Genomic DNA, 24,965 nt, shown 5'->3' on the forward strand with positions numbered 1-24,965 from the left:
GAAGTAAATTAAAAGGGTGCAAGTCGCCGAACTGCATGCGGTGAATCAGGAGATCGTGTAACACAGTACTTTTTCACGTACCAATGTTTGTAGCAATCCGAAGTGGGTAGGGTGGTCAGGATCGGTCATGGATGGTCTCGAGGTCATCATGGAGTCGAAGTGAAGGGTGCAATTTGCCGAACTGCAGGTGACGTATCAAAGCAAATTATATAGTAGTGATTGTTCACATACCAGTATTTGCAGCAGGCCATAGTGGATCGAAGGGCTATGAACGGTCTCGAGAGGCATGAGAGGTTGCGAAGCTCGTCAAGTCGGTAGGCCATGAAACGCTTGCATTTTGTGCGGCCGAGCAACTGGTTACAAGAAGGCCGCGGCAGGAAGAACGCGCTGGGGTGGAACTCCGCGGATGGTCACACAGGACGCACGATATGGAAGGTGATAGGGGTGTTGACAAGTTGCAAAGGTCAGGATAATTGGTGAAGGTTCTCGATGAGGTCGTGAAGGATCATGAGAAGTCGTGAAGGTCGTGAAGGTCGTGAAAGTCGTTAAGGTCATAAAGTCGTAAGGTCGTGAAAGTCGTGAATTTCATGAAAGTCGTAAAAGTCGTAAAAGTCGTAAGAGGTCGTGAAGGACTCGGTGGGTTGGAACAAGCCGTCAAAGGTGTGAAGGGTCCTGCATATCATGCTATTCTGCAAGTCGCTACGAAAGTAGTAGACATGGGAAGCCATTGTCAAGGAATGACGGTGGTAGTGAATATCGCAAGTCAAAGTCAGCCATTGTTATCCGAGGATGATATATGAACGCCCGGAAACAAGAGCGACCATGCATGATTACGAAGATTGCACCTGACGTGTAGGACACACTTCCGGGTGCTGCATACCGGCAGCAAAGAGGGAACGGAAAACGAGGGTAGGATAAGACATCGTGGGATGACAAACTGCCCTGCGGGGAGACAAAGATGATATCCGCGACCAGCTGAGGTGGTGCAAGAAAGTGTCGTGAGCTCGCAGGGGCTACGGGTGTTTGAAACCATGCAAGGGCGACGGGAGGTAATGGTAGGCTAGGGGTGCTAAACTGAGGCGCAGATGATGATGATGATGATGATGATGATGATATCCACTACCAGCCGAGGTGGTTCAGGAAGTGTGGTAGGTTCGTGAAGAGCCACGAGCGTTTTCCATGCAAGAGCAACGGAAGGCAAGGGTAGGCCGGAATATCACGCGGTGGTGCCCTACGACGCGGAAGAGGAGAAAAATACGCACGACCAACTGAAGTGGTGTAAGCGAGTGCGGTAAGCTCGTAAAGGACTGTGGGCATTTTAATCCACGCAAGGACGACGGAAGACAGGCAAGAATAGGCTGAGCTATCATGCGGTGCTGAGCTGCAGGAGAGAGGAGGATACCCACGGCCGATCAGAATGGTTCAAGAAAGTGTGGTAAGCTCGTGAGAGCCACGAGCATCTGGAACAACGCAAGGACGGCAGAGGGCAAGGGTAGGCTGAGATATCATATGGTGCTGAACTGCGAACGGAAACGAGCCTGCAATAATGACCAGAAAGTATCGGAGCCGTGCGAGAGATTATCGTAAGGCTACCCAAACATCACGCACGATGCTGTCGTCGTGAGGGAGACTTGTCCTGTCTTGTGGATGATACAAAACAAATCAGGGCTGCGAAGGTGGCCTTGGACAACCAGAGCAGGAAATGCGAGGTATCAGGTACATCGCGAGAATGCAAGGTATGGCGTTTGGATCCTGCTGCAAAACGAAAATTGCCGACTGCAAATGATCCAAATGATCGGAGCTGCGTAAGAAATCACAGGTTAGTCATAGAAGGCGCGATGACTAAAAAACTTTACAAAGATGATGACGTGAGGATGTCTTCGAGAGTGCTACAAAATGAACTGACGACTGCAAGGATAAACTTCCAAGAACCAGAGCGCAAAATGGTGGTAAGCATGGTAGGAAAAGGTAGGAATTCAGGAAGCCTTACAAAGGTGATGACGCAAGTGCGCGGGGAATGTGATAGAATACTGCAAACAATCAGAGAGACAGTGAGCGAAGTGGAAACGAGAGGGGAGTTAAAGATCTTACAAGATTTAGGGGTAGAGGGATCTTGTGATGCTGCAAAATAAAAAATAAAAAATAAAGCACACAAGATCAAAAATAAATGGGAGCACTACCAAGTTATCCGGAAATGTTGAAGTTGAAGAGAAAATAAAATAGGAAAAGACCAAAGAGGAATACCAAGACATAGAAAGAACGAGAATATGGGGTTTTGTCGTTTTCTGTATGATATCGAGACTGAGATGCAAATAGAAACCGACACGATGCAAGTTCGAGAAAATCTGCTGCTAGAAAGATGAGGGAATCGAAACGAATGTTGCGTCAGAGTTGAAACTGGAGGTGAAGGTCGACAGTTGACATGTGGACGTCCAGCGATAGAGATATGCTCTTGACGCATCGCCCTGTCGATCCAGTTCCAAAAGGACTCCTCGCCCTCGATACAAGACTCTAAGGTATCATGGCATCGTCACCGAATTGAATATCGAGGTCGAGCTGCGAGAATTCCTTAGACGCGAGATTGACATTAGTTGGGATCCCAGACCAATATTGTTCGTCCGTGAACGGGACACAACCTTCAGTGAAACTCTGTATTCGTGGCTCACCATTAGTTATATCGATACACGAGTGTGCATCAATCAGGTGGCTGGATTGAATTGGGGTGGCGAGGGTGACAAAGAAGCACCCGGCGGGCGAGCGACGGTGATTAGAACCAGGGAAAAGGGGGCTGATACGACCTGTTATCGGAGCGATGATAACTTCATCATCATCTGAGTCTATATCCGAGCCGGATGCCAGGGAGGGGGTCGAGCCGTAATCGTCAACAGACCCATCTTCAGTTTCCGACAATGAGGACTTTGAGTCGGACGGGGTCGCAAGAAACCTGGGGTAATTCTCGTCATCGCAATCGTCGTCACGGTCAAAGTTGACAATTGGATACTTGTCATCCGCGAAAAGTCGCAAGTCCTCATTGACAAACCGAAGGAGGTCGAAGCCATCGCTGTTGACTTCCAAGATTGAATCGCGGACAGGCTGTTGGCAATCAGTCTGTTTGTCAAGAAGTCGGATAAGGTCGAGGATCGCAGACTCTGAGGTACCACCAGAGACATGGTTTAGGGATGTTTCCGACTCGCCCATGGAGAGCTGCTGAAGGTCCGACGTGAGCTCGTGGTCGGTACCGTACTCACCCTTTTTGGAAATGGAGCTTAGCGCACGGCCCTCGAAAAAACCTTGGAGGATGGCCTCTTCGTCGGTTAAGGAACCTGGATAGTCAGGCGTCGGAGAAAGTTGCTCGTTATAGCCATTTAGCTCCAGATGCAAGTCAGCATCCTCTTGGAAGGGAAAAGAACGAGTCTCGTTCTCGAGGAAGTCTAAGTAGTCCCATGTTGGAGAAGTATGTTTGCTCGCTGGACAAGTGTCGTCAGAGATGTCGTTGCGCCCCTCGTCACAACTGAAGCTATTGTAAAATTCGACTTCCTCATCGATAGACTGCAGAAGATCATCCATCAGGCGGGAATTGCTATCTTGATAGTCCTCCTGCTCTTCACCGAAGAGATGCGTTTCAGCAAGAGAACGGTGGCATCGCGGAGGGATGCCACTTTCCACGTTAAGAGCATCCGCGAATTTGCTGAAATCCACTTGTCCATGGCGACGCGCAATGGGCGCAATAGGAGACATGTCGAATGCCTGGAGAACGATATCCGAGGGAGGATAATTGAGCTTAATCGCGAGTGCACTAGCCAAGTCAGACATTTCGACCAGACCATGTCGACGGTCATTAGGGGAACGTGGTCCAGTGGGAAGGGTCGAAGGAGAGGGTAGAGGACCTGGTAGAGTAAGGAAGGCACCACCCCGAAGTGTTGTACCGACGACTGAAATGTCGAAGTTGTACGATCGGGGAGGCGACTCGCATGCAACGACAGTCATGTAATGCTCGCAAGTGATTTCTGGGACGTCTATGTGTGGTTCGGCGGTCTCCGACAGTAGGGAATCATGAAGAGTGGCCTCTGCGGATTCTGAAGAGTAAATGGAGATATCGTCATCAGATTCCTCATGCTGGGGTTCGTCCTCTTTCTTTTCGAATAGACCTAAAGCGCACTGGAAAGACTATGTAAGTACCGCAGTCAGCCACCGATGTCAAAAGAAGTGGGGTTACGCACCAAGGGACTGACAAAATTCTCGTCGGCGACAGTTATAGCGATAGTAGGGACTGAAATCTACGAGTCAAATATAAGTGGTTGATGATAATGATACGAGACTAGTATTACATACCTGAAGTCCACAATCGTAGTCTGCCTCCGTAACGTCCACCTCCCTATACTGGCCAACACGCAGTTGATCATCGGTTATTTGGCTAGTAATCGCAGTACCAGTTTGGACCATGGGAATCTGGAACCATACAATGTCAGCCTCATCTGGAGCCATGGCGATAGGAAAGCAGCCACATACCACGTCAACGTTGCATGTGGAGGCAACATGCTTGACTAGTTGATTACTTCCCAACTGGACTGCTGAACGATCGCAGGCCAGAGATGTATCATATGGCGTGTCGGATGGCGAGAATAGTACTGAACCATCGCGGGGCAGAATGACTGGTGGTACAATGCCGGCCAGCTTGGACATAGTGTCTTTGCGATGACGACGGTAGAAATATCCCACCACGGAAACGATAGCAACTGCGAAGCACACGAGGCCACCTTTCCAAAGATGATAGGTAAGGACAGTCGTGCCGGTGGGCGAAATGGTCGAAGGAGTGACGAGGGGCCCTGAGAGGACAGAGGTTGAATGCACTGCGGAAAGTAACATGAGAGTAGATGTGGGGGCCATGGTAAAGCAGTAAGACAATGGCAAGATGAAAGCAGTACACTGGTTGTTCAAAAGATGCGGAGGTGTATATATATGTTAGCCAGAATTTGGAGGTTGACAGTCCTGCCAGCATCGTCAACCACTGTCAGCCATCATTGTACCTTCAGTCATGTCAGCCATCATACTTCGTCGTGGCACCTTAAACTAACGATATCATAACCTGACATCATCGCGTATATGAGTGATATGGATGATTGCTGGATGTCACCAGTAATCAAATTCATGCCATAACATTCTTCATCGCTACCGAACTTACAACGATATTGTCGATGATGGAACGCTCACGATCTAGGTTCCCTTGCACCTCTTTCAAGGCCGACTCCGAATCCAATTTATAATGCTGGAAAGGAGATGAGAGTCTTGATATCGTATTAATATGTTGTTACACACCTTTTTGATAATTGACCAATCCGTCATTTTAACTAGCGCTTGAAAAGGAACCATACACCCTTGGATAACGTCGCACATGCGACGCTGTAGATCAGGGGTATCTGAGACATCTACACGGACAACAATGAGTGTGGTCGACTCATCCGATACCCCATATCGTCGGATGGCTTCAGTGATCTAAAGACATTTTTAACAGTGAAATTAAACAATCATCGAGTAGATGGCTACGCGTACATTATTGGTGGGGTTCAGTGCCCATAGTATCTCTGAGTGGACAGTTTTAGTCCGAAGTTGACCCTGCGCCTCTGACAAAAGCGCCTGATAGATTGCTGTCTGGAGGTGAAGTGGGCTTGATATCTGGGACACGTAGTCAGTAACAATGCATAAATACCGGAGTCAACATTTCTACCAGGCGTGCATCAATGAAGGCGAAGTTGACAGCTTCACGTTCAGTATTCCCATCAACACCGAGATTTCTAGCGGCTTGAACAATACGAGACCTGATGGCGGCAGCGTTCATCACATCATCGAATAAAGCCACACGAACAACCGCATGATTAAACTGAGAGTAGTAGTATGTCTCCATCGATCATGGCAGTGAGCAAGAACCAAACAATACATACATAGCCATCTTGCATTGTCATCATAAGCGCTTAGCACTCACCACAACTTCACATTTAACTGCCATCATCAAGTCATACATATTCTTGCCTGAGGACTGCTATTAGTAGTCTGGATTCCATGCTGGCATGAGATTCACTTCTTTATCTTCGTCATTGTCACTTTTCACAACATGGTTCGTACTTCAAGCCGCTGCCGCCCCGGCGGCAGCCTCACAGGTCCTGACCCCTCAAGATTTCAAGCAGACCATCGCAGATGGTGTTTGGTGCGTCTTTTGCATAGAGCCCCTTATTTTTCTTCAACAAGGAGAGTAGGTTCATCGAACATTTTTCCCCATATTGTCGGCATTGTCGCAACTTTGAACCGACATGGAACCGTGTAGTAGACAATTTTGAGAAAGAGAAACCTGATCTAGGGATACATCTGGCACAAGTGAATTGTGCATTGAATGGAGGTGAGCGAGCTCTACAAATTTTCCGGGCCACTGATAGACCTTCTCAATCGTGGAAGACTTGTGCACCGAGAACGGTGTTACAGGATACCCTCAAATGAACCTTTATCGAAATGGGCTGTTTGTAGAGACCTTCACTAAAGATCGTGACTTCGATATCCTTGTTGATTTCCTTCTTGCACGTGCTGATCATACCGCAAATTCCTTGTCATCCTCTACTGCGGTTGAGCAGGAGGAAATGGTAGCTGAAATCGTTCCTGTAGAGGAGAATTCGGTGGTCCATGTGTCGCAGGCAGAATCCAACCCTTTGGGAGAGGTGATATCCTTAACTAGCGAGACATTCGACAACTTTGTGTCGCAGGCGCCTACATTTGTCAAGTTCTTTGCACCGTGGTACGCTGCATCAATTATAGACCAAAATTTGTCTTAATAGCCGTTTGTTAGGTGCGGACACTGTAAGAAACTTGCTCCAACGTGGACACAGGTTGCTCGTCGCATGCAGCACAAGCTCAATATCGCTGAAGTCAATTGTGATGAGTTCAAGTCGCTATGCTCGAAGCAAGGGGTCACAGGTTATCCTATGCTGTTCTACTATTCTCACGGAGCAAAGACAGAGTACTCAGGAAGTAGAAAATACGAGCCACTTGTGGCTTTCGCTGACAAGGCAGCATCTCCGTAAGGACAATTTTCTGGAGTCATAAGGCGCTTTTAAATGTCTGCTCCAGGACCATGCAACCAATAAGCGCTCATGATCTTGACAAGGTTGTTCATGAAAATCCTGTTGCGTATGTCCTACTTTCTTCATCACATGAACATATTGTCGTACGTGCACCGCATTATGTGCCATGTTTAGTACTGACAATATTTCAGAGTGAGGTCACTAAAGACTCGCAGTTGCTCCTCGGGTCGCCCCCGGTATTTGTATCATCTTCCAAGGAACTCTTTACTCGCTATGACATCCCAGCGACAGAATCCTGGGCCATCCTAGCATTCAAAGATAATGACTCAAAGGAACCCACCTCAGTCTTTAGTCCATCCAGTTCTGACACACTTAGCACTTGGCTATTCGCCAACCGCCTCCCAACCTCCCTCGAGCTCTCGCGCGATGTATTTCAACAGGTAATGAATGCTCCACATAACCCACTTGTCGTGATTGCTGCGACGCCCAATGATGTTCAAAATGATGTCTCATCGAAGTTGGACGATATTGCAAAAAAGTGGCGCCTGCGCAAGAGCTATGTTGGGAAACAAGATGTGGTATTCACGTGGATGGATGCTGATCAATGGGGAAGTTGGATGAAGAGTATGTACGGTGTGAAGGTCAAAGAGCAGCCGAAGGTGGTGGTTGCTGATCATAATGTGAGTACATTGAAATTCCTGTTCTTTTCATGTATCATAGCTAATAATTGGATAGCGCCTCATCTATTGGGATAGGGATACTACTGGGCAGCCCATTCAGCTAAACACCGTCAGCATATTCTCTGCTATTGAAGGAATTTACGACAGCAAAATACGTTCCAAGCATTCGGAGAACATCCTAGAGCGCTCTCTTCGGGTATGCGTCACTACGTCGTTATCAGCTCCCTCGCTCACAACTGCATACACACAGGTCTTCAACTCAAGTCTCACAAGCACTGAGGGTTTTATTATCGCCCATCCATACATGGCAGTCCTGCTGATTCTTGGATTTTTGGCAGCGGTTGTTATGGCGATCAAGAAACTTTTGGATGATGATACGGATCTGCAGTCCGGGCATAAGTACATCAAGGGTGATCGTCTAGATTGATTTATGGACCTTTTTCTCAAACTCAAACGTGAATTTACTAGGAGGGAGTCGGCGTGATTGTCGGTAAGCCCGATTGCAAGGCCAGAAATCGAAGCACTTCGGTTGTCAAACCATAAGTTTCGGTATTACATACATGCGTGCTTGAACATTGCACAGCACCAAATAAAGCAGCCGACGACATGCGACACGGCTGCCCACTTGTGCACGCATCACGGATGGTTCATGCATGGCTGCAGTGCAGTCAGACACCCACTCATTCGTCTCAAGGCAGAACACGCGGAAGCCTCGAGGCAATCATTCTTCTTGATGAGTCTTCTCTTAAGTACACGAGAGCCTCAAGGCTTTGCGTTAGCATCCTATCCCCAACTCTCCTATCATGTCACAGTGGGAATCATTACCGACATGGCTGCAAGTGAGTAAATTGGTCGTCTACTTGGTGACTATTGATGTAATCATTGTGGCCCTAGAATCAAGTCAAACAAATTGAACGAGGATCATTATCGTCCCTTGCGTCTCTCAAATCGCTCAACCGTTCTATCTCTTCTAAACAGTCCTCTGATCATTTGCGTCCTTACTTTCAAATTCTCATTCCTCTTTTTTTCGTTCATCTCGATCCAAGGCTCGTCCCCCATGAGATCACTTCAGATTCTGCACATTCAATTATGCTTGCTAAGGTGTCCATCATGGGCATTAGTTGCCTATGCGGAGAGAACCAAGGAGAATTACGCGGTGCACCCCAATTTCGTCAGAAGCTGTCCGATGCTATACATTCACATTGGAGTGGGGTATCTGCATGGGTTCAATTTTTCTACCATAATTTCCTCATCCCGCGGGATGACCCAGTTGCACGCCTACACAGGATCTACAGTGTAACCTCGCAGGAAGCTGCCAGCACCTCAATACGGTTCATCTATGTGGCTAGCGTACTTCCCGGTGTTGTCGCGCATCTCTATCGAACAACGCCGGATATCGAGCGAATCATCATGGAACTCTGGTACTTGGTAACGGACATCAAACGCGAAGATTGCATTGTTGATCCATATCTTCGCCACTGGCGTCAGGACTTCAACATGCTTCGCGCATTCATGGCCCATGTCGTCACCTCGTGCGTGTACTATGAGCCTCCTAGCACTCCTCTTCCGCCTTTGACATCGCTCATCGAAGCCGCTGGAGGAAGGACCCCTATGGTTTTGGCTGCTCTCAAATGCCTACGTTTTGCAGGAAAGGGAGCGGCTCAGAGAGACCGTGACGCGGTCAAGCATGACCTCGATCTTAGCCCCTTAAATACACTCTCATTGACGTGCAAGCAAACGCTCATCTTCATGTTTGCTACAAGCCAGGCAGACCCTGTCATTTGCGAACTCTTTCTCACACATTCCTCAATACGCACAGTTCTCAACACGCTGGCCGGAATAGGGACACGTCCAGGTACAGAGCCTAACCTGGATCCTACCAATGAGAGCTTCTGTCAAAAGACTGCAACAAAGCGGGCCGCTATGGCTATTGGTCATCAGTATATCTCGTTCGTGCTGGCGTGTTCAAATAATCCCATTGAGACTGCCTGTCATGCCCTTCGTTGCCGTCTTCTGGAGGTCCTCCTACGGAACTGTGTATTCCCCTCGGAAAACCGCGTGCACAAGTCCAGGTGGTCTGATTATGACATCAGGATTTTTGAACAGCTGGGAGGGGCGCTAATCTATGAGAGAGTCGTTCGTATTGCCTCGATGTCTATGCAATATATCGATTCTCAACGCCTTTATGTTCATGCCATGCATGATCCAACATTGTGGGGCTCGCTGTTGACCTTTAAAGAGATCCTTTCGCAACGTTGGAGAATTCTCTCTACATTAACGCCGTGCACACGTCCAGCGTACGAACGAACCTGTGGAGGTCCTGGGGTATGAACTTCCCATTTCAAGTTTGCTCCATGCTGATACCGGTTATAGTGCACCAGTGCGAGTACCAGACTTCAACAGTGTGCTGGATGCCAGACCACGAAATACTGCTCAAAATCTTGCCAGCGAGCAGCATGGTCGACTGTGCACCGTAAGCATTGCAGTATCCTAAAGGCTGGAATTGGTGTGTAAACCGATATACATATATATATCCACTCTTGCTCACAGTTAGCAGGAATGGCCAAAGCTGGCAGGCACCTTCGGGCAAGTCTGCCGTTTATTGCGTTAATTGAGGCAGCCGAGTTCGATGACGACAAGTGGCCAGGACAGCGTGCTCTACGACACAAACTGGCCACCGTTCAAGAAGAGAATCCAGCAGATGTTCATTCCTTGGTGCTCGAGTTGGACATGACCGTACTCCCCATCAAACATCGCATACAACCCCTTCGACAATGTGTCGGACAATTCCAAGACGCAAATTGGATGCGGATCATCCGGGGCAGGCAGGCCTTACAGGGAAACAGTATACTTCCTATGATGACAATAATCACCACGATCGAGGGCGCTAAGAGAAGGTCACTTTTCAGTCCACGAACAGCTCTGCAATTAGCATTTGGGTGGCCGCCGTCTAAGTTCACTGAAGAAGTTCCTGGTATCCCACGCAGTGTTCTGTTCGATTACTGCACCAAAGTCTTCGCGGGTTGCGCTGACGAAGGGGATGAATCGAAATATGATCCCAAGAGTACCCGAAAGGATCTTACACTCGCGAATGGTGCTGCAGAGTGCCCCCGTATAGTTGGTGTTGAGGCCTAGGACAAGAGAGATGAAGGATTGGTGGTATACATGGGATGGAAATTACATTCACAGCAGACTGCACTGGCAGCTCAGTTCGCTGCACTTGCTGTACGTAGACCATTCATCATATAGCCGTCGATGAGCAAAATTGAACTTGCAACAGGTGATATTGCTATAGCTTCTGGATGGCTGGCCATCCAGTCAGAATTTGAGTCAGGTACTAACAAGTTGTGTAGTGCTATTGGCGATTCTCTAAACTGGAATTTGAGGAGTACCAATTTTAATTAGTGTATTGTAAAACTGGCTAGCGTGCCATAGACTATCATTCCCCTTGATGAACTGATTTTGTTAACACGTGACTAGAGACGCGTCGATCGAGTCCTGACTACTATATAGGACTGGCTAGCAGTGGGTCATAAGATTTCGTCGCAGGGTATGACTAGTACTTAAACCCAGATTTGCGATGAGCTCGTCTACATTTCCCTTCACATGCTCGGAGTCGAGATGACCACAATGCTCTCTCTTGGCAGCACTAGCTGCCTCCGAGTCAGATTGTCGCCCCAGTCACTGATCAGGGAAACGTAATTCATCACAGAGTGCTACAGAATGCTACAGAGCGTTCTGTAGCATTCTGTAGCGCAATCCAACCCACAGTGATGCCATTGTCGGATACGAAACGGCATTACAGATTCTTCCCGGGCAGATGCAACTTGAAGGTATGTACGTGTTCATCGCCAAACAAGTACGACTTCTCTTGGTCGCTGCCGCAGCCCGCGAGTCGCGACAGCATCGAGCGTACTCACGATGCAACCGCAACGTGACCTTGTACATGTATGATAATGAACGCTGAGTGTTAGATATTGACGACTTATAGTTTCTGGATCCCATTTTCATGTGTCCTCTTTCGGAGAACAATACCTGATAAACGTGTTGTGCACGCAAGTGGAAAGTAACTAGTGTCACCTTGCTTGCAAGGTCATATGCCATCTGACGGACTGACTGCCAATAATAAGCAATAATAAATATCAATAAATGCTGAATGTGGCTGTATGTCATGACATTAGGATGCAGTTTACAGTTTTTGAACCATGTCGCAACAGCTCAATTCTGCCCTGGATAAATTAACAATGAAAGAGATTATAGGTGCAGTAGGTGACGACAACTTGAGAAAAATCCGAGACCATGCAGGCAAGCAAGGTCAGATTCGGCAACGCCGAACCCTAGTTTGACAAGTGGATTATGTAATTACACACGAACCCAACAGGGCCTAAAAAACCTCCAAGCTGTTCATCAATCGTCACGTTCGGGGCAACTTGAAAAAATTCATCGCGAGGGTATGATACAAATGTATATATACAATAGTGTACACGAGTGTCATGCATGATGGTAGTGTCGCAATGAATGAATGATTAGTGAGCAGATGCTTTTAGTATTCCAATCATGGCGTCTAGAAAAATATTGCGCCTTCTGCTGGTTAGCCAGTGTTGCCGGGTCCGTGTTATAATCAAGCAGTGGACAATAGTAGTGTGATCAAGGAGATGCTGCCCATGGTGAGACGGAATGATCGCTCATGATGCCTCGTATCCGATTGTATACTGCGGCAGGGAATTGTCTTGACAGAAGTCAGTTTCAACCATACGAGCCAGGGGATATGGATGTACCTTTCCTGGAGCCGTGCCAGCAATGCGACCGCTCTGTCGCGATAGCCATTCCCTAGCTCTGCACGGAACATAGCTTCCCACGTAGATGGCTGTAAAGTAGAGTGAATTCTCATCCACGTGTATTTGCTGTAATACTCACCTCGCGGTACGACAGGGATGGTGATGGGGACGTACGCTGATTGGAGCCTTCATGAGGAACATGGTTACCTGAGGCTGCGACACCGCTGGGGGGATCCACCAAGTTCTCAAATATTCTTCGAGCTTCTTCAATGTCCCCGGCGGCAGCATAGCCCTTAATCAAGAGATTGGCGATGTATGCCGTCATATGTACACCAGACGACTTCAACTTCTCCATGTAACTGGGTGCAAGAGCCATCTGCTTGTTGGTGACGAGCACATTGATGAGGGATTCATAGGCGACAGCATCAGGTGTTGGGATAGAGTCGAAGGTACTGATTGCCTTCCTCAAGTCCTTCTTCACGCAACCATATGCGTTGATAAGGGCAGCCCAATGGCTACCTTGAAGTACCACCGACCTATTGTTTCTGAGGAGCTCAAACACGCCTTCCATAGCGCTGACGTCGACCGGCTCAATAGTTCCATATGCATCAATGAGCAGCTGAAACGCACATTAAAGATGAGTAGATAATACAATTAGATGACATACCTTGTATGTGTGCGCGGAAGGTTTGACACCAGCGAGAAGAAGCTGATCATAATAATGGAGCACTCTCTCACGATCAGGCTTTGTGTGCGCATACAGTTGCATCATCATATTGTAGGGTGGGATGCGAGGCTTGAAGTTGGGCTGCGAAGACATCTCCAAGAACAACTGCTCAGCAGACTGAGCATCACCGACACGTGCGCAAGCGGCTATGACGGCACCGTATGTGATTGAGGATGGGCGGACACCAGGCGTAGCCTTCATCTGCTGGAACAGCTCGAGTGCGAAGTCAGCCTTGCGCGCTTTAGCCAGCTTGGAGATGATCGTGTTGTATAGGTAGACATTCGGTGTGCATCCAAGCATCTGCGCGTCACTGAAGAGAGCCATGGCATTCGAGGTGTCGTCTGTGGTGTCCTTGACACATTCTATGAGAGATCCATAGGCATCAGGAGAAGGAATTCCGCCATTGGACGTAATGCGATCTCGATGCTGGAACGCGGCTTCCATGTCCCCGGCATGTGCGCATGCGATAATCATCTGGTCTTCGATTTGGAACCACGCCTGAGACTGCCACTGTTTGTTATCGATCGAGGATAATACGATTTGCGCTATATCATACAGGCTATGCACCTTGGCGAGATCACCGACACGTCCAAAGCCGTTGATGAGCCGCCCCAGGGTAGAGGGGTGAACGTACTTGCTATTAGCAATTCCGTCTTGGAGGCGGCGGTAGGCCTCACGGATCGTCACAGTGGGGTGCGATGGGAACCATTCATCGACGTGACGGCTGAGCGTACCATCGACAACGATATCTTTGATGGGAGGATACATTTGCACCACAGGGTTAGGCGACAAGTTGCGCGACTCGGTGGGCTTCTCGAGTGCGATACGGAAGTCAGATGTCACCTTTCCAAAGAATTCATCCCGCTGCTCCTTCGAGTAGCCAGCATATAGCGCATCCGAAAGATTGGAGATGAGGCTTGCTTTCAATTTAGATAACTGGAGGTTTTGCTTTGAAAGCGCAGTGAGAAGGGGGATAAGGCCCTTGTATGCATAGTTTTTGATTGTGATGATCTGCTCCATATCGGTCTCTGCTGAAAGAACGGCGAGGGCACTCGACAAGAGTGCTTCATGTTCACGGAGGCTAATCGCATATTGCGACATGTTACCGCGGTTGCAAGTCGACATGTAGGTGTGTAGGTAGAGGACCGCCAACTCTTTGCTCAAAGAGACATTTACTTTGTTCGCTAGTTGGACAAGCCTGAGCACATCTTTGAAAGCCGGCGCATTCTTCTTAGCTCCGGATGTGCTGATGGCCCCAGATTGGAGGTAGTTGACATTGGCTTCGAGAACAAGAGTATGGTCTAAACGCCGCACTTCGAGGCCATCGCGAGGGGCACATTCAACAAGTATGTCATAGAGCCTATTGAGATCTGCAATCATACCCTCCTGAGCGAGGAAGTCAAGCATCACAACCCATGCAAGCTGGTCAGGGCGAGGGGGGACAAGGGAAGATTCATGCGGATGCCGGGCTGCTTCACCCTGCTGTAGCAGGCGGTCAAACCAGGACAGAGCACTTGTGACGTCTCCCGAGTAACAGAAACCAGCAATGATGGACGAGAACGTGGACGAAGAGGGCGAGGGAACCTCCGGCGAGAGTTCAGCGGGGTTGGCATTGCTGTCCATCATGGTTTCCAGGAGGCGGAGAGCACCTGCAGGCTGGCCACCACGGAAGTAAGCTTCAATCATTTTGTTCCAGACAAGTAGTTGTCCCCGAGTGATCGAGCTGGCTACGGCTGCTTCAGGAGCTGCGGAAAAATCAAGCCCTTTGACGCGGCCTGCCTTGCTAGCTTCCCTGAACTCTTGGAAGACCTCCTTAGCGCCCTGCAGATCATTTGCATTGGCGTATACAGAAAGCAGATTCAAGAAGACTTGAGGGCCAGGGAGGAAATCAGTGCGCGATTCCAGCTGCGCAAATACGCGAATGGCAGCATCCACATCAGCTTGGAATGCACATGATCGGAGAAGATTGGTATAGATCGCGAGAGGGAACTTGTTGCGTGCGCCAACGTTCAACGCCGCGTCAAACATAGACATGGCAGTGGCAAAGTTGTTCTCTGCCTTGAGCTGCTCAATGCGCTTCTCATCTGCTTCATTCAGAGCGACCTCCTGGCGACCAATAAGCTTGCGGCGCTTGACGCGACCATCAAGAACTCCAATAGACTTGTGGACCTCGTAATCGCGCTCTGTAAGAGCGAGAATAAGAGAGATGTAGGTGCGAACATTTGGCTTGAGGGAGCGTCGGATCATGTCATTGTATGTCTCGAGTAAGAGTGTAAGGGGTTCACCAGGGCGACGAGTTTCGTGGAGACCAGATAAGGCCATGTTGAACTCTGAAACCATGGGGTTCTTATGAGTTGTGCGGAGGATATGAACTTCGTGGATGACACTGGCACCATCACCAGACCGCGCTGCCCGACGAAGAGACTGATACATTGCGGAAACTTTACCTCTCTCATCGTCTACAGCTGGGTCTGCCACGGACTGCGGGGCTGCCGGATCAGTGGGTATGGATTTGCCAGATACTGAAGGGACCGGAGGCGGGGGTAAATCATCAATGGAACCTGACGCACTCAGTGAGGCTGTGGAATTACGCCGTGTGAGAGCCCGCGAAGAATCAGAGGGAGACTCGTCGAGCGCTTCGCCGGATGCAGCGAACGTGTGTTTTGAACGAACGTGTAGTTGGACGGTGTGCAAGACTCCTAAAGAGTCTTCTTGTCCATGCTCGTGCTCACTGAGTGTACCAAGAGAGAGACTGTGCCGACGGGTAATGGTACGCTTGGAAGAGCGGGGCTCGACGCGCTTGGGAACGATTTCGTCGCGCTCATCGCTCTGTTCAGCGTTCCCATCATGTGAGGTAGACGCATTTGCTTGTGTCACAGCACGCCCGGCGCCCTAGAAGTTATCAGGATCATATCAGATCTCAAGATGCACAGCAACTGACCGTATACCCGTTATAGAACCGACTACCTGCATTGAATTTTGCGCCGCCCGGGCCAGCACCATTGCTGCCCCAGCTTGAGCTGCCGGCACCAGTCCATGCTGTAGGGGCGCTTGGTGCAGATGACTGAAGTTGGAGTACGTTACGGAGGGTATGACCTGTCTGGTTCTGGACGGCGGCTACTGCACGAGAAGTGTGCAGAAAGAAGTGATTAGCGACCTTGGGGAGCATGGTCGCGATTGCGAGCCTGTGCTAAACGTCGCACAATTTGAGCTTGGTGGTCGTCGAGGACGACGAGTAAAGGAGTTGTTAGCACTTAGCTGGGAAATGTGGATCTAATGAATTTGCGATGATCCAATAAAAGTAAAAATTGTTACTCGGGTGATCTCGGGTTGGATGCGCGCGTGATTTGCCGTGACTCCATCATGCCGAGCATCTGCATCAACGCAAGTCATATATAGTATCTACGCGGCAGTACACCTCAGTATTTGATATACAGTAGCAGACAGAATCCGTGTGAGAGAAAAAAATTGAAGATTTTGCTACAATTAAGCCTCATGGCCATTAGCCATTCCGGCAGCCATGCCCACTGCCATTGCGTTGCCCATCTGCACCCCAGTCCCGTCTGTAGGCACGAAAACAGTCTTGTTGCCAAACGCTTGGACACGCGTGACTTCCACTCTACGCATCTCCATCCCGCGTGCGAATTGGTCGGTGACCTTGGCATCAGCCGCCGCTCTGATACTGACTGCTTGTGCGTCGGCCTCAGCGGTAAGACGGATAGCTTCCGCTTCTGCAAGAGCCTCGATCTTTGTACGCTCAGCTTGGGCTTTGGCAGCGGCAATAACACTATATGCCTCGGAATCGGCTTGCGCCTATTAAAAAAGTTTGTTATGAGCAGCTTAGAAAATAAATTGATACCGACATTACGACTTTGAGCCTTAATGCGAGCAACAGCGAGAGCTCCTTCTTCCTGTTTGACTTTATTCGAGTTTTCTCGGTCAACATTCTGCAGCATATAAATGAGAGGAATGACTATATCAAAGAGGATGAAACTTACAGCAGCCTCGACCTGCGCCTGTAACGCCCTTGTTGTAAGCTTGTCCATGGTTGACGCAATGTCTCCCTTGAATTCACGGTCGATCACGGCTAGAGTACGGTCAGCTCCAAATGTTACTTGTATTGAAACGCCCCACGCTTACCAAGATCCTTCAAAATGATTCCATACTCGAGTGCGGCCTCGTGCATCTCATCCATGGCCCTGGTACGAAGAGCGTCAATGAATGCAGATGAAGGGTCCGAACCGTCTTCGAGGTTGTCAGGTCCAAGAGAGCGCTGCTTCACCATGGTGCCGTAGTCAACTACAGTGCGTGAGTCAAACTATTACACAAGAATAATCGATGGACATACGATGAGCGACAATCTGCGTGAGGATGGACTGGGTTTTGTCACGGAGCGCATCATAGGGGGTGTTATAGCCATGTGTGGTAAGCTGCAGACGAAGTGAGCAATAGCTGACGAAAACCAATTTGTCGAAAGGCGCACCTTCAGGGGTTCCATTAATTGCCTAGCAGTTTTATGAATAAATCAAGTCATCAGATGCATCATTCTCACTACTCACCATTTCAGATAGATCCTCAAGCCGACAGGCACTTGGTCTCTCGTGTAACTGGAGGCCAGCAATGTGAGATAGGGTATCAGTGGCCGAGCGAATTACTTACATATCCTTTGTGGGCAGCTCGAGCTGATTCTCGCCGAGCGTAAACAAACCACGCAGTGTGACGTTTGGATTTGTTATATAATGTTGTCCAGCAGGGAGTAACTCGAGATCGTCTCCACGCTGGAGAATGGCACAGTTATTTGCCGGGATGTTCAAGCTGTGCACCATAAACAATCAGAACAAGAATATTGGAAAGGAGGGCGGATTAACAATAATGCCACAACGTATTCCTGTTCTTTGCCTGAAGCGATGTGACTCCGCATCTTAATTTCGGCAATCCTGATCGAGATTCAAATGAGCATCATGAACAAGATGGGGTGCAGAGGTACGTACGAGCCAAGGATAGCGTCTGTTACTGTGTCCCTGATCTCAGTAGACAAATGGGTCTGGTCGACGACAGCCAGAACGTCGTATGTTCCATCAATTGCGTACGCAACAAATCCTGAATTTTTAACCACAAAAATGCGATTTTGTGGATCAGAAATGACAGCCGCTTGGTTCTGGGATACCTGAACGACTGCTAGACCTTGAAACTGGATCGCAGTGTCCGAGACTGATGGCTGCCTTTCAGTATGACATCGTGTAGAACATCATCGCACGCACGTCCTTTGGTACCGCACCATTGACGAGACCACCAATTACGGAGGGGGAATCCAGGGTATCGACCAGGCTTGGTCAATATCTTGGGGAGACCACCGTGCTTGATTAAACCAAGGAAACCTGGAGAAACTTCCCTACCGGTCCACGAGACAGGGACCTAGTAGTGATAATGTAAACCGCAAATGTCACACTGAGAAATTCAAGTTCACCTTGCTTGACAAGAGACCCGGTCGCCCGGACTGTTGTAGGTTAACACAGTGAATACCAGGTTGATGTACCAATCAGGGTACTCACGTCTCGAAGTTGCCTGTCAATTCTTTTAAGTGCAGCAATGATGCCGTCCTTAGCGATAGGTACGAAAAACGGACGTTCTTCCAATGCATAGTCTGCGGTTTTGGAGAATTCGTGCAAAGACACCCTTTCAAGGTTTTGGGGATGCGTGCCAGTCGAATGAATGTCATGGCTTTCGTCGATGTGGTCCGATTTCTTGAGGTCTTCGTGTTGTACAGGGTAGGAAGGACCACCAATGACGGTGTCGATATCTTCTTCGTTAATTCTGGTACTCATTTAGTTAGTCGGTCTGACGTTCTTGTTGAGGTTGTGTGTTGTGGGGATACATTATACGATCCCGTATATATATACTAAAAAAAAGGGGGAATGTGAAACTGTGGGCGCTGTACAGTGGCGGTGGGGCCATGATGATCCTAATAATCATTGTGAAGGTTGCTTTGGGGTGCCTCCCGTTGGTCCAGTTGTGTCCTATTGTCTCCCGTCAAGGCCTCTCATTGTGCCCCGACAGGACCGTTTTTTCTCCCTTTTTCATTTTTTCCACAACCTTCTCCTGTCACCACAATATTGTCTCCCTATCCGTAATTGTACCATATGTTCCATTTTAATTTTGTTATCAATAAGGAAAACACTCGAATCTAATCACTTATCTGTTGTCCCCACATGTTTTTGATGTCATGTACATATACAGTCAGCAAGGTCGTGCTAAGTTCCCAACGCGCAAACCACGCGAGCGCCCGAGTCTTCTTGAAACCGTTCTCCTTTACTTCTCAGATCGCACAACAACCAACATGTCGCTAGTAAGTATGTACAGGCAACAGGCAACAGGCAACTACTCATCACATGACACGCCAGTCCTGGGACAAAACATCTACCCAAGTGTGTGTCTCATCCTCCTCGGCAGGTTCTGTCACATCTATCAGTCCACCGAATGAAACTTGAACAGGCCGCTGTAAACGGGTCGTAGTGAGATGTGCGGAAGATACAGATGTCACGCGGGCGACTGTTATCAGCATCTCGGGAGTCCACGTCATAGGATTGATGGCAAGAGCCTGAGCGTGCAGATGAGCATTCCTGTGCACTTGACTGATGAAAGAAGCCCACCTTGTATGCAACAATGTTGTCTACTGCCACTTGTAACGCGCTAGTGATTTTTGGAAGTAAGTCCCACTGCTGGTCCGCACGAAGGTAAGAGACTTCGTCTGGGTTTGCCATCGGCACTTCAGCCGAACCGTAATCGAGACTGAAATCGGCGGTGCACGATTCATTGTCGTAGCAAGCCGTGGCAAGCTCCTCTTTTGATCTCCGTTTCTTCTTCGGCCGTTTACCTTCCTCTACATCTACACTTGTCACGAATATATTCGATGGCAAGCTATTCCGTTCCGAAGGAGGAATCAGCCTTGCGTGCTTGATGGGAGGCACTGCAACCTCTTCTAAATTTGAAGTTCCAGCAGGTACAAGCTTATCTGGAGGCTCAGCTTGTGCGGGGGCATTTTCAAGCTCCGAAAACACGATCTTTGGAGGGAGGGGTTTGTCCATAAGCTGGCGGAAATTCTTTTTCTTATTTTTATTCCGCAGGGACACCATCATCACGTTGGGCTCAGACTCGGGCTCTGCATCTACAACATAGACTTCAGAAGAGGTATGGATTGAGGAGTTCTGCTGAATGGAAAGGGGTAGGACAGCATTAGCACCAGATATGGGTGCTAAAGGTTTGTCTTGATTGTGCTCCGCCACACGTTTTCGCCGTCTGCGGAGATTGCGATTGCGGGTGGAAGGCCTACCGTAACCTGGGGGGACAAACGAGATGCTAGTGGATCTGCGTGAGTGACGAAAAGAGTCGAACAGTTCTCGTACTTGTCTTGCACAGTTTTTGATTTTGTAGTTGCGTTCATGCATTTCCCTGACTCAGAGGGCTGCCGTGAGGGTTTTGGAACCTCATCCGTGTTTGAATCGGAGTCCAAGTCTGAGGAACTGGATGAGTCGGATAAGCTGGATGAGTCGTCAGATGAGTCAGAACTTGAGGATGAGCTGGACGAAGGTTCCGAGGATGTAGATGCACGGCGTTTACGCTTCTGAGTGGCAGGCAAGGGCACCCTGTTACTCGACAAACCAGCTTGGGATGTTGCTGCTGCGCGTTTGATGCTGTCAAGGACATGAGCTCACCGCAGTAAATGGCGCACTTTTATGCTCACCAAACAGCGTCCCCATCGCGTAAAATCGATATAGGACTGTCGTCCAGAAGGTCATACTCGTCCATCACGAGAGTGATGTTATCGGCTTGCATACCAATGGGCAGCCGTGTACATAGCGCGCGTTTGAGTTGCGCGATTGTGTGGGCCTCATCGTCTAGAGCAAACCATGCTTTGAACGGGCCCAACGGATGAATTGTCGAGATTTTGAGTCGCATGATGACAGCGACAGTTTAAACACCGAGCTTACGTTGAACCTCCGCAACATCATAATCATGATATTCCTTCAGAATGATCAATGCCTAAGGTTTATTTTTTGCAGCTTTGCTCATGTCTTAGATCTAGGGAACGTTCATACATGTACAGGCCTCGAGACTAATAAATGTGAATGTCAAAAATCAGTAAGTAGGAAAATCTTAATGATGAATGATGGTCTAGAATCTAGAATCTAGATGTCCCACGGGTGTATTTACTTTATGCACTTACTTCTCCTCAAGCCACGTCGACTTTCGTTCAAACTCGTTTCTTTCTATTTTTTTTGGACGGACTGGCACTTAATCGTTTGTCGCTAATCTGCGGCAATGGCGAACTATCACTATGATGAGGCAGGCAATATGGCCGCCTATTTCGTCATTTCTGTTCTTGTTATTATTCTGCTGCCTGTCACACTCTCATCACTTGCAAGCGTGTCTTCCAGTGAGCATGTTTCTTTGTTCTTGCGAATTTGACTAAAAAATGTCCAGAACGCCCAGAGCTGGATAACGGGTGCCAATGCACACCCTGTATACAGCGTAGAGCCGACGTGAGGAAGCACCAGCGTGGCTCCCTGCTCCGACCAAAGTTTACCCCAAAGTGAGACATTTGCACGGTTCTGAATGCCACTCACGCTCTAAAAGGGCACTATTAATCACCGTGGGCTGGGCTGCTGTCGTCTTCCTCTCATTCAAAGCTGCACATGCAGAAATAGAAAACAAGGTCTATAATCCATTCGAGATCCTTGCAATCGGTACGGTATGTAGAACACAATATACCCGCTCTCTTTGGTTGCTCATCTCATGCAGGGAGCAACGGAGAAGGAGATCAAGTCGCGTTTCAAAGAATTATCACGAATATAGTACGCGTCTGAATTCTTATACTATGCATGAAGCGTACAAACTCATCATTCTCAGTCATCCCGACAAAGTCAAAGCAACCATTAATGAGACAGTAGAGGACATCGCTAACCGTTTCGTGGACATTACCAAGGCGTATAAGTCGTACGTCGTATGTCGAATTCGTAATCAGGTGTGATCCCACTAACACCATTCAAGATTAACAGACGAGACCATTCGCCGCAACTGGGAACTTTTCGGACATCCCGATGGCCGACAAGAAGTCTCGATGGGGATTGCTTTGCCAAAGTGGGTTATTGAGGGCAAAAACAATATCTGGGTCCTCGGTGTATATGGCATTCTCTTCGGTGGCGCACTCCCCACGCTTGTGGTATGTTTCCCCGCAATCGCCTCACCTTGATTGGTCCTTACAAAGCATAGGGTCGCTGGTGGTTTGGTAACCGTCAAAAAACAAAAGATGGGATTCATGCAAAGACCGCCGCTGCGTTCTTCAAGGCGCTCACGGACAACAGCGGCATGAAGGAGGTCATTAGTGCGCTGGGCCAGGCATACCGCTGGGAGACTACGTGGGCAGGCACTGCAGTTGGATTAGAGGAGCTCGAGAAACAGATCGATGAAAAAATGGGCGATCAATGGAGGGAGGTAAAGGATCTCGTGGCTCCTGATGGAAAATGCGAAGGGACCAAGCAGCGGGCATTGGTATTGTTGTATGCGCACTTCTTAAGGTTAAAAATCAACGATGAGGCGCTTAAGCAAGGTAGGTTTGATTTTCAGGATGGAATGACGTTTCTGATTGTTTGCGCGTCCAGAACAAGCCAAGTTATTATTGCAGTCTCCGATGCTGCTCAACGCACTGCTAGGAATCTCGGCTGCACGGAGTTGGTTAATACCCACCTTGATGGTGATGCGTCTGCACGCCTACGTCACACAAGCTCTTCTCCCTGGAAAAACTGTTGCACCACAAGCTCAATTACCTGGCTTCGATGGTGATGCTGATGAATCAGAAGGGAAAGACCTTGCCTCGTTCATATCACGACTCGAGGACAATGGAGACATTCGGAAAACGGAAGCACGGAAGGCTGTCGAGGGTTGGAGTCGGTTGGATGTTGTGGATATGTCTTTCAAGGGTTTGTTCTTCATTGTGATCATCAACTCGATACTTATTTCACTCTAGTTATCGGTGAACGCTTGGTCACACCGTCATCTATCGTTTTCCTCCTCGTTAAACTGCGTCTTCGTCAGCCACTTCAAACCGATTCACCCTCGTCTGTTTCGGAAAAATCTGCAAAGGCCATCCGGGAGGACAGGGAAAAAGACGACAAATTTTTGAACAACCGAAAGGATGCGGAGGATATCGAGGGGGCGACACCTGTGTGGGCTCACGCACCTCACTGGCCAGGGGTCTGTCTTTTCCTTTGGTGTCATCTCTGCATGTCTGATTGCAACATTCACAGCTGCGCAAGCCAGGCTGGTGGCTTGTCCTTGCTGATGACAAGTCGAACAGAATTGTTGTTCCCCCAATGAAGATCTCAGACGTACCCGCGTCGAGCCCCGGGAAGGAACGTGACTACCGCTCTTACAAGTTACAGTTCCAGGCTCCCCCCAACGTGGGCTTGTTCACTTGGAAGGTATACCTGGTCAGCGATACGCTTGTAGGTGAGGAGTTGTGCCGTGACATTTCGGTAAGTTCTCGTTTGACTTTGCAGTGTCGCGATGACTGATGTAGCACGCAGCTCAAAATCGACGACATATCTGCACTCAATGCGGAGGAGCAAACCGCGGAGGATGAGATTTCTGATCCTGAGGAGGATACGTTGGCCGGTCAGATGGCTGCAATGCGCGGAGGAACTGTAAAGCGCACAGCTGCGCCTGAGGACAGCGAGGACGAGAGTTCGACCGATGAGGAGCAGCATGGTGATGATAGTTCAGATAGCGACTAGATGTTGCATATCTTGTCTGATTAGATTACACGTTTTGGTATTTTATCTGCCTCCTCTCCTCTTTACAGTAGTAAAGCCATCCTCGTCGATGTCTGGTACTTCCTTTGCATGGTCAAGCAGCTGTGGGACAACCTCCTTCCCGAAATCTTCGCTGTCGCTTCCACTTTCATCCTCGTTATCACCATCGCTATCTTCCCAATCACTTGCACTCCCTGCATCCACTTCATATTGTGGCATTTTTCCTTTCGTCCGATCCGCTTGCATCTCCAGATCCTTGACATATCCATCCTTTCCCTCTTTCGCATCGTTCCACAAACGCACAACATCTCTAGCAACGTCGAACGCGCTTCCATCCTCGAGCGCAACTTCAAACTCGTCATCCATGATCTGGAGCAGCATCGTTTCTATGTATTCGGTGTCTGGTTCAGGGAGCGTGTGTGATGGATGCATGGGGGTTGACTGATGCAAATCGAAAGCCGTCAATGAAGCGGATGCCGATGGAAGGCATGCTTCAAATTCATCTATGATGATACCCGCTAACCAGCGCTGTTTTTGTGCGCTTTGCGGACCTCCCCAATTTTGGTGCACAGCAATGCGAAGAGCTGGCCATAGCGCGAGGCGGGCTAGTATGCCACGCGCGAATAAGACTGATATGGGCGACGTGTCTGAAGCCATCGCAAAGGGTGAAAGATGAGTTGGATCGCTTACTAAGCGATCCGTACTTAGATATTATACTAGTGCGCTGAAAGAGTAACTGCGACGCTCCACATGCAAAATCTAAGACAACTTGAATCGATTCAATACTGGTGCCGGCAGGCCTCATAGACAGGACAGGTCGCTAGTCTACTCAACTTGCGTGCCTCATCTCCTATTATTATCCTCGAAGATAAGTACATATGATGTGATAATACACATGTTCGTAT

At 48.8% G+C, this 24,965-nt stretch overlaps 9 protein-coding genes across 9 annotated transcripts; 3 read left to right on the plus strand and 6 right to left on the minus strand.

Moving 5' to 3' along the window:
- Positions 1–2,381: 2,381 nt before the first annotated feature.
- F5891DRAFT_644843 (uncharacterized protein) lies at positions 2,382–4,785 on the minus strand. Its single transcript, XM_041372626.1, has 4 exons — positions 4,510–4,785; positions 4,333–4,449; positions 4,221–4,277; positions 2,382–4,158 (listed from the first exon to the last, which is right to left on the minus strand). The coding sequence occupies exons 1-4, from the start codon at positions 4,681–4,683 to the stop codon at positions 2,512–2,514; spliced, it is 1,995 nt and encodes a 664-aa protein (XP_041221488.1). The 5' UTR covers positions 4,684–4,785; the 3' UTR covers positions 2,382–2,511.
- A 319-nt stretch (positions 4,786–5,104) lies between these two features.
- On the minus strand, positions 5,105–5,922 carry F5891DRAFT_1151073 (CGI-121-domain-containing protein). The gene is made up of 4 exons (XM_041365140.1): positions 5,726–5,922; positions 5,551–5,673; positions 5,317–5,493; positions 5,105–5,266 (listed from the first exon to the last, which is right to left on the minus strand). The coding sequence occupies exons 1-4, from the start codon at positions 5,900–5,902 to the stop codon at positions 5,147–5,149; spliced, it is 597 nt and encodes a 198-aa protein (XP_041221489.1). The 5' UTR covers positions 5,903–5,922; the 3' UTR covers positions 5,105–5,146.
- Positions 5,923–6,065: 143 nt separating this feature from the next.
- F5891DRAFT_1250553 (thioredoxin-like protein) lies at positions 6,066–8,174 on the plus strand (the record flags this gene model as incomplete). Its single annotated transcript, XM_041369889.1, has 8 exons — positions 6,066–6,202; positions 6,252–6,391; positions 6,448–6,781; positions 6,833–7,063; positions 7,114–7,210; positions 7,259–7,747; positions 7,803–7,943; positions 7,998–8,174. 8 exons carry the CDS (start codon positions 6,066–6,068, stop codon positions 8,172–8,174), a joined length of 1,746 nt encoding a protein of 581 aa, XP_041221490.1.
- A 188-nt stretch (positions 8,175–8,362) lies between these two features.
- On the plus strand, positions 8,363–11,178 carry F5891DRAFT_644862 (uncharacterized protein). Its single transcript, XM_041372627.1, has 4 exons — positions 8,363–8,586; positions 8,642–10,072; positions 10,121–10,253; positions 10,305–11,178. The coding sequence occupies exons 1-4, from the start codon at positions 8,551–8,553 to the stop codon at positions 10,880–10,882; spliced, it is 2,178 nt and encodes a 725-aa protein (XP_041221491.1). The 5' UTR covers positions 8,363–8,550; the 3' UTR covers positions 10,883–11,178.
- A 1,130-nt stretch (positions 11,179–12,308) lies between these two features.
- On the minus strand, positions 12,309–16,560 carry F5891DRAFT_645063 (uncharacterized protein). Its single transcript, XM_041372629.1, has 4 exons — positions 16,194–16,560; positions 13,193–16,144; positions 12,665–13,144; positions 12,309–12,614 (listed from the first exon to the last, which is right to left on the minus strand). The coding sequence occupies exons 1-4, from the start codon at positions 16,419–16,421 to the stop codon at positions 12,369–12,371; spliced, it is 3,906 nt and encodes a 1,301-aa protein (XP_041221492.1). The 5' UTR covers positions 16,422–16,560; the 3' UTR covers positions 12,309–12,368.
- Position 16,561: 1 nt separating this feature from the next.
- Positions 16,562–19,381, minus strand: F5891DRAFT_644954 (uncharacterized protein). The gene is made up of 13 exons (XM_041372628.1): positions 18,805–19,381; positions 18,720–18,749; positions 18,514–18,667; positions 18,244–18,463; positions 18,121–18,189; positions 17,912–18,067; positions 17,812–17,859; positions 17,736–17,757; positions 17,601–17,682; positions 17,393–17,551; positions 17,251–17,339; positions 17,116–17,199; positions 16,562–17,065 (listed from the first exon to the last, which is right to left on the minus strand). Exons 1-13 carry the CDS (start codon positions 19,075–19,077, stop codon positions 16,739–16,741), a joined length of 1,713 nt encoding a protein of 570 aa, XP_041221493.1. The 5' UTR covers positions 19,078–19,381; the 3' UTR covers positions 16,562–16,738.
- Positions 19,382–19,447: 66 nt separating this feature from the next.
- On the minus strand, positions 19,448–21,229 carry F5891DRAFT_1056608 (uncharacterized protein). The gene is made up of 4 exons (XM_041362710.1): positions 20,994–21,229; positions 20,656–20,943; positions 19,903–20,608; positions 19,448–19,850 (listed from the first exon to the last, which is right to left on the minus strand). Exons 1-4 carry the CDS (start codon positions 21,206–21,208, stop codon positions 19,638–19,640), a joined length of 1,422 nt encoding a protein of 473 aa, XP_041221494.1. The 5' UTR covers positions 21,209–21,229; the 3' UTR covers positions 19,448–19,637.
- A 37-nt stretch (positions 21,230–21,266) lies between these two features.
- F5891DRAFT_645086 (translocation protein sec63) lies at positions 21,267–24,063 on the plus strand. Its single transcript, XM_041372630.1, has 13 exons — positions 21,267–21,297; positions 21,357–21,391; positions 21,443–21,686; positions 21,734–21,842; positions 21,887–22,001; positions 22,052–22,104; positions 22,160–22,246; positions 22,301–22,472; positions 22,523–22,859; positions 22,912–23,229; positions 23,277–23,503; positions 23,557–23,784; positions 23,836–24,063. Exons 3-13 carry the CDS (start codon positions 21,572–21,574, stop codon positions 24,040–24,042), a joined length of 1,968 nt encoding a protein of 655 aa, XP_041221495.1. The 5' UTR covers positions 21,267–21,297; positions 21,357–21,391; positions 21,443–21,571; the 3' UTR covers positions 24,043–24,063.
- On the minus strand, positions 23,864–24,925 carry F5891DRAFT_645134 (Pre-rRNA-processing protein TSR2-domain-containing protein). The gene has a single exon (XM_041372631.1). It carries the CDS (start codon positions 24,715–24,717, stop codon positions 24,085–24,087), a length of 633 nt encoding a protein of 210 aa, XP_041221496.1. The 5' UTR covers positions 24,718–24,925; the 3' UTR covers positions 23,864–24,084.
- Positions 24,926–24,965: the final 40 nt, after the last annotated feature.

Source organism: Suillus fuscotomentosus (assembly GCF_016647785.1).
Source record: "Suillus fuscotomentosus strain FC203 chromosome Unknown F5891scaffold_61, whole genome shotgun sequence".
Lineage (NCBI taxonomy): Eukaryota > Fungi > Basidiomycota > Agaricomycetes > Boletales > Suillaceae > Suillus > Suillus fuscotomentosus.